At 54.9% G+C, this 7,905-nt stretch overlaps 1 protein-coding gene across 1 annotated transcript in view; it reads right to left on the bottom strand.

Moving 5' to 3' along the window:
* Nucleotides 1-4,608: 4,608 nt before the first annotated feature.
* Nucleotides 4,609-7,905, bottom strand: part of STK40 (serine/threonine kinase 40) — a 49,626-nt gene continuing 46,329 nt past the window's right edge. Inside the window, exons 8-11 of the mRNA XM_003788169.3 lie at nucleotides 7,100-7,244; nucleotides 6,846-6,965; nucleotides 6,346-6,430; nucleotides 4,609-5,087 (exon numbers count right to left, since the gene is read on the bottom strand). Of these exons, the coding sequence (XP_003788217.1) occupies nucleotides 4,869-5,087; nucleotides 6,346-6,430; nucleotides 6,846-6,965; nucleotides 7,100-7,244 (569 nt within the window). The 3' untranslated portion in view covers nucleotides 4,609-4,868. The remainder of the gene's footprint in view (nucleotides 5,088-6,345; nucleotides 6,431-6,845; nucleotides 6,966-7,099; nucleotides 7,245-7,905) is intronic.

Here is a 7,905-nt window from a genome sequence, read left to right as displayed (position 1 = left end):
ACCCGCCAGCCCTGGTGTATGTGGCTGGTGCCCTAGCCACTGAGCTATAGGCCCCAAGCCAGAGAGCAAGACTCTTGTCTCAAAAAAAAAAAAAAATCAGATGGACAGGTGAGAGAAGGGCTCTCTGAGGAGGGGACATTTTTTTTTTTTTTTTTGCAGTTTTTGGCCAGGGTCAGGCTTGAACCCACCACCTCTGGCATATGGGGCTGGCACCCTACTCCTTGAGCCACAGACGCTGCCCCAGGAGGGGACATTTTGAATGAAATGAGGTAAGGAGACATGGAAGATTTGGGGGAAGAGCCTTCCAGAAAGAATAACCAATACCAAGGCTATGAGGTGGAAACATGTGTGGCTTGTTCAGGCTCAGGAGGCCTGGGTGAGGAGTGAGGGTCTGAGCGGTCAGGGCCAAGCAGCCTGGTGTACAGCCCCTTGGTGCAGTGTTTCATAAACCACACAGGGCTTTGGATTTTACTCTGCATGGGATGGAAGCCATCAGAGGGTTTTAAGCTTGAGCTCAGGAGTTCGAGGCTGACCTGAGCAAGAGACTCCATGTCTACTAAAAATAGAAAAGTTAGGCATTGTGGTGCGCACCTGTATTCTCACCTACTTGGGAGGCTGAGGCACGAGGATCCCTTGAGCCTAGGAGTTTAAGGTTGCTGTAAACTAGGCTGACGCCATGGCACTCCTAGGTTGGGCAAGAGTGAGATTGTCTCTAAATAAATAAATAAATAAATAAAGGCTTACTCTGGGTGCCATGTGGCACTTGGACTGTTGCCAGGGAAGAGTGGAAGAGGGGAGACCTGGAGGTGAGAGGTGGGGGCTTAGGGTGGCTGCTGTGGAGCTATGAGTGGTGGTCAGATTCTGCCTATGTTCTAAAGGTAGGACCAGTAGAGCAGCGGTGGAGTATGAGGGAGACAGACAGAAAGTCAAGGCTAGGCTTAGCGCCCATAGCACAGTGGTTACAGCACCAGCCACATACACCAATGGTGGTGGGTTCAAATCTGACCCTGGCCAGCTAAATAATGACAATTGCAACAAAAAATAGCCAGGTGTTGTGGTAGGCGCCTATAGTCTCAGCTACTTGAGAGGCTGACACAAGAGAATTGCTTAAGCCCAAGAGTTAGAGGTTGCTGTGAGGTATGAAGCCATGTCTCTAGTAAGGGTAACAAAGTGAGACTGATTCTTGTCTCCAAAAAAACAAAAACAAAAAATAAAAATAGAAAAAATTAGCTGAGCATGGTGATGCTTGCCTGTAGTCCCAGCTACTCTAACAAGGGCGACATAGTGAGACTGTCTCAACAGAAAAAAAAAAAATAATAAAGGCAAGGCTAACTTGGCTTTGGAGCCTGAACAACTCAGCCACCAAGACTCCATTTCCTCACTTCCTTTTCCACTTCAGCTTGACAGCCCTAGCTGGCTTCTCTCTGAAACTGCATTCCCTGATGACACTGGAGACCACGTGTGGCTAAAGATCATGGAAACTTCTCAGTTCTTATTTCGTTTGCCCCCTCAAGAGTTTCTTGGTCTTACCCATCTTTCCGGTGCTTTCCCCTTCCTCTGCATCCAGGGCTTACAATAAAAACTTGTCAAGAGCGATCTGAGTTCAGGTCAATAACTCAAACAGTTCGAAATAGCTGGGCATTGTGATGGGCACCTGTAGTCCCAGCTACTCGGGAGGCTGAGGCAAGAGAATCACTTGAGCCCAAGAGTTTGCTGTGAGCTATGATGCCACTGTGCTCTATTGGGGATGACAGTGAGACCCTATCTCAAAAAAAAAAAAAAAAAAGCAATGTCAAACAGTTCTGGAGTGTGTGTGTGTGCCGGAGGCCCGTCCTAGGTGCTGAGGATACAGGTGTGAGCATGATGAAGCCCTGGGCTGCACAGAACTGCTGTCTGTGTACTACATGCCAGCCTGACACCTGCAGGTGCCTGGGTAATGTCTGCACTGAATGGAGGCTCACAGGAATGAGGCTGAAGATGCCAGAGTGACAGTGGTGGGCTGGGCGCAAGGGCACCTTCCCACAGTGCCTCCAGGACAGATAAGGACAAATGTAATGGGCAAAGCTTGTACAGACGCCTGGCTGCTGGGGCAGGTGTGGGGCTGTGGAGTAAAAGTGGGGACGAGGGGCTTGGGGCTGAGCCTTCCCTGAAGCATTGCTAGGGAATCATAGTGTTCTCACATCTTGGAGAGGTGCCACCCCTCTTGCTGTGTAGACCCCTGATTAGGAAGGGACTCTGCCTGCCCAGGTCTCTGTTCCTTTTGTGACTGGCACCCATGAGGGCTCCTGAACACAGAAGTGTGTCTGCGAGGGTGCTGTGGTGTGATCCCAGAGGGGTCAGCCCATCTCTAGCTTCACTGCTAGAATGACGCTCAATCTGTAGTCTAAATTTAGGCAAAGGAAGGAAGGAAAGAAGAAAGGAAGGAAGGAAACCCTTGGCTCCCTGTGGAGGGGATGGGAGGGAGGTGGTTCAGGAAAAGGCCTGGCCTGGGTCACCCCAGCTGCCCTGTGTGGGCATGTGGGCACATGGGCAGGTTCCATCTGGCTACCTCCCCTCACCCCAGATAGAGTCTGGCAGAGAACGGTTCAAGACTCCCAGCTGCAGCAGCTCTGGGACCCCTACTGCCTGCACAGGTCAGGGCGCTTCAACTGATGGTTCTCCCTCCCCTCCCCATTCAGGACAGTGGTGCTGGGTGCCATCTGCTGGCTGTGGGGGGCACAGAGGGGGCATATGCTGCAGGGATCTTGCAAGGCGCAGCTGGGATGGGAGGGAGGTCGAGCTGGGTCAGGGGCCAGACACGGTGGCGAAGGCAAGAACAGTACAGACCACAGTGGCTCCAGATCAGGGAGTTTATTGCTGACATGCAGGAAGAGTCCCCCATGTAGTACAAAAATATGTCTTTATACAAACTTTTTGTGATTTTTTTTCTGTTTTGTTTCTTTACAATAGGACTTCTCTCAGCGTGTGTGTGATACTCAGTGAGGGCAGACCCATCCTCCTCTCATTTGCTTCTCCAAAAATGTAATCAGACACAAGAGTTGACCTTGGAAGGGACCAGTCTGTCTGATAGGGCTTTGCAGGCCTGGAGGATATTGCTTTGACGAGGAGGAGAAAGACCACACATGGAAAGCAGGCCCGAGGTGGGCCTGGGATGGGCCCTGGCCAAGCCTTAGACCCTCACGGGAGGACAGTCAGGGCTGGGAACCCTCAGCTGGCCTGCATTTCTGCTCCCTCAGGAGACATTTCCTTATGAAATAAATATAGAAAAGAGGGCATCCCCCACCCCACGGCACATTACCCTCGCCCTCAGTGGCTAGACTGCGGCAGAGGCAGAGCTCAGTGCTCGGGGGAGTAAGTGCTGGGCTCAGGTGGGCTCCCACAGACCCACTGAGGCAGAGGCATGAGGTGCCCAAGTGCTGGATGGGGGTATGGGGAAGAAGGGGCGTGGGCAGCCCTGCTACTGCTGGCAAGAGGTGGCCCCATTTTTTCCAGATGGGGAAACTGAGGCACAAGGAGGTTTGGGAACTTGCCCAAGGTCACTCACAGTGAGTCAGCTTTTTTGGGGGAGGAGGGCAGCTCACTCTGGGAACACAGCTGCCTTCCCACTAGGGAGCTAGGTGGGAAGGATCCAAGGGCTGCTTGGAGGGACACTCAGCCTCTCTGAGGGCCATAGGGATAGGCCTCCGGGGAAGGGTCTCTGCTTGGCATTGAGCAGGGCCAAGTCCAGTGAGGGGCAAAGGAGGGCATTCTGGTGAGAACAGCATTTCTGGCAAGACGGGCATCCACTTCAAAATCTCGGCTCAATAAGGGCAGCAGGGCTGTTCTCGTGCCAGGCAGGGCAGGGTTCCCCAGGCTCTGTGGAGGACCCTGGCCAGGGTCTGCTGGGAGAGACACCGTGTCTATTATGAGGCAAGGGCACAGGGGAGATGCCTCACTATCCTCTGAACACAGCCTGGGGCAGAGAGCTGCAGGCAGGGCCGCAGCAGATACACAGCACTTCCCGGCCCGACCGCCATGCCCCCTTCACATTGCAAGTCCACGTTACCTCGGTACCACAGTGAAGGCTGGAGAAGGAAACAGGTTAATGCGTGTGCACAGCACCTCAGAGAAGCTACTGAGACAGAAGAAAGAGCCAAGTCTAGAAAGGCCTCCCTACCACCAGAAACAGAGAGGGTCTGGTGGGCTAAAAGTGGAGAGGGGCTGGCAAGGAGGGCTTCTCCGTGCCTGGGGTGAAGAGGGAGCCCATGGTGGGCTGCAGACTCCCTGCCATCCAGCCAGGCTGGGGACAGGGAGTGGCCATGGGCCAAGCCACCTAGAGATGGGAGAGAAGTTGGTTATAGTAAAAAAATAAATATATTTGAATTCGGCTTAAGATGAGGTGAAGATTTTCCAAAGCTTAGACTGAGGGGCCTAGGGTCAGAAGGGAGGGAGACAGGCTGGGCAGGGGGGCCCAAAGGAGGAAGCAGGGAGCATGGTGCTCATGTGGGGCCAGCAGCGAGCTGCATTCTCAGCTTATTTGGACTGTGGGGTCAGGCCAGGGTGGGCGGGTGGGCTTCCTCCTCCTCCCTTTCACTCAGTCCAGAGACAGCATGGTTAAAGAGACAGAGGTAGATTAAAACGTCATGATTAAAAGCAGATTAGTTATCTAGGCTTCTCAGATTTAAAAACCAAACAATCAAGCAATCATCCCAAAAGGTAGCTTTGTGGTACCTCTGCTGACCCTACGTGTGACCTGGGCTGTCCCCGTCCCTGTCTTGTCCCACTGCAGCCGGGAGAGTCCAACACTACAGGGCCCAGCCCTGATAGCCAGGTCTTGGGCCTGGGGCTGGAAGAGGTGCGGGTGGTGCTGGTGCCTCTGGTTCAGGCTGCTATTTCCGCAGGTAGCGCTGTGCCAGGATGGCTGTGTCCAAGGAGGTCATGGGCTGTGCGTCATGGCCCAGCCGTCGCACCGGCGGCACGCTGCCAAATTGCCGCTTGGGCACCCAGCTCCGGGCCTCGTGGATGGAGCTCTTCTCTTCAGCCAGCAGCAGCTGCTGGCGCATGTAGTTCTCAAACTCGTATTGGGAGCACTCCTCTGTCACCTTCGCCTTAGAGGCCGAGGGGAAAGGAGCGAGACAGACAAACCAAGATAAAGACGGAAGAGCAGACACAGAAGAGTGGAGTGAGAGCTGGCAGTGCCGCTCCCTGAGGCTTCTCCTCCCAGGGCAACCGCCCATCTCACTGGGCAGCTACCTCCCTGAAGCCCCCCAGCCCACCCAGACTTGTTTCATTGGCTGCCCCCCTGGGTGTCATACAACAGGCTCCAGTCCCTGATCTGACTTGGGCCCCTCTTCCCAACTCATTGACTTTGGGACAGGTCACATTGCCTCGGAAGCCTTAGCTTCCTTACCCCTCGCAGAGGTTCTCTGTGCCTGAGGCGGCTGATGTGTGTCAAGTGAGAGCAGGGCCTCCGGCCGGGTGCTCAGCACCTAGACAGCCACATATGCTGGGCTGAGCTCTCTGGCACAGGCCAGGCAGATGCTCACAGAAACTGATGGTCACGGGAGAGGGAAAGCAGGGCTTTGAAATCAGACTTAGGTTCTTCCAAGCTGTGTGACTTTGGGAAAATCACTTCACCTCACTGAACTTCAGTTTCTTCTTTTATCAAACGAGGCTAAGCACACAGACCACTCGCTGTGAGGACTGACTGGCTGTGCTGCAGGCAGGTATTCAAGGCATGCTAGTGATCATTACTTTAGCAGCTGCACAGCCCAGAAATGGTGGGAGCTAGAGTGGGTGAGGAATGGAACTCTCTTCTCAAGGACTAGGAGGCTGAGCTGCTGTCCCAGGAATAGTCCTGCCTGGTGCTACTTGCCCACTGCTTGATGTGGAGCTCCAAGGTGGGCCAGGGAAGGAAGGTCCTTCCAACATCCCAGCTCCAGCCAATCCCTGCCCTCCAGGGGGCACCCTAAGATCACCCACCAGCTGCTGCCTTGCACCCAGGCCTCTGCCCCCAGCCCCAGCCTAGCACTTTTCTGCAGTGCGAGGAACAGGGAGGAGAGAAAACAGGTAGAAATGAATCATCTGAAAAATGAAAAGTAGGAAGAGTAGAGACACCCAGTGAGTCAGAGGGAGGGCAGAGAAATGTGACGTGGGTAGGAGGAGGAAGCCAGGAAGGCCAGGCTGGGGCTCCCAGGAGCTGGCTGCAGGTCGGCTGCCCCACAGGCCTCTCAGGCTGCAGATTTCAAGCTGCACCAGACCCAAGACAGGCCCCAGGCACCTCAGGGTGAGGAAGAAAGCTGAGGAAGCCCTGTGGCCTGCAGGGAGCTGCCATGTTTGCCCCTGCCCTGCATGCCCCCAACTCACCTCCTGGGAGCTGTCAGCATTGCTCACTTGGTCATCAATGTCAGGAACCACTTGTAAAGGCCCGCTCAGAGATGACAGAGACTGCCTGCAAGGGAGGAGGACAAGTCAGGCTGGCTCCAGGCAGCCTGAGAGAGGCCAGGTCACCACTGGTCCCAGACTTGGCTGGAGTCAGACAGACCCGGGTTGGGTTCCTGACAGGACTGACTGCTGCTTGGAGCCTTAGTTTTCTCATCCAATAAAGGGGATACTTTACTTTCTCCCTGGAAGGTGGTGGGTGAGAACTCAGAGAGGTGGTGCCCATGCCCCACTTGCCATGGACTAGCACGTGGGAAGTGCCTGGCCCTGACCTCTGCTTGCCTCTTCCTGACCTTGCCCTCAGGGAGAATCTGGAAATCTGTGCCTTGCAGAGAAACAGGCTGAACATAGGCCACTTTTCTGGGCAGGATGGACAAAGCACCTGAGAACTGAGCCTTTGCCCGGCCTAGTGCCTGTCCACTTACCATGATGCAATGATGGCACTGAGGGTTTCCAGGACAGCAGCAGCAGCCAGGCGCTGCTGGGGGTCGAGGACCAGTAGTTTTCGAATGAGACACACGGTGTTCTCAGAAACCCGCCCGTCCCTGACACAGGGTGAGAGAAGGCGGCTCAGCTGGTGTGGAGGTGCTTGGTCACATGACCCAGGATGCCCAGGCTCACTGTACTGTTTCCCTTTCCTCTGCCCCACCCCATCCCATCCCAGGGAGGCAGGACTCACTCTGGGATGGTGTACTCGGCAGCCTTGATCTTGCGGAAGAGCTCCTGCGGGATGCTGTCGTAGAAGGGGAACTGGCCATACAGCATGGTGAAGAGCACCACGCCCAGGGCCCACATGTCGCTGGGCTTGCCACGGTAAGGCCGGCCTGGGGGCAGACACACAGCACACTCAGCCCACAGGCCCACAGCTCCACCTCCCAGCCTCCAGTATGCCCAGTAAGATAGTCCAGCTTGTACCTGGGCTTGTCCCTTCCCTGCTCCTCAGGAGACCTGGCTCCACAGGACCAGGACAATGCTCCACCTTGGCAATCATGCTGGGCCCACCCCCCCTGCTCACTATACCTGCCCTGCTCACCTGTATCGTCTGTCCAACTAGACTATGAGACCCTGGAAGCCAAGCCTGGGTTGGCTGTCCCAGCATCAATAACATTAATAACCTTGCAGAAGAGATAACTGGCTCAGGACTGGCTCTGCCACTCCCACCCTTATCACTAGCCCCTTGCCAGCCTGTTTGCTTCACAGCACTGATCACAGGCTGCAAGGGTCCCCTCACTTCCTTGTCTGTGACTCTTGTCTTCCCCACTAGAAGGAAGGTATATGCAGGCATCTTCCTGCCGTGTTCACTGCTGAGCCCCAGTGAACACCTCTTGGTGTTACAGTTTTTTGTTTTTGTTTTTTGAGACAGAGCCCCAAGCTGTCGCCCTGGGTAGAGTGCAGTGGCATCACAGCTCACAGAAACCTCTAACTCCTGGGCTCAAGTAATTCTCCTGCCTCCACCGCCCAAGTAGCTGGGACTACAGGCACCCG

This window comes from Otolemur garnettii, unplaced genomic scaffold (genome assembly GCF_000181295.1).
Source record: "Otolemur garnettii isolate 467f Iridium unplaced genomic scaffold, OtoGar3 scaffold00025, whole genome shotgun sequence".
Classification (NCBI taxonomy): Eukaryota; Metazoa; Chordata; class Mammalia; order Primates; family Galagidae; genus Otolemur; species Otolemur garnettii.
This window is presented reverse-complemented; position numbering and strand designations above follow the sequence as displayed.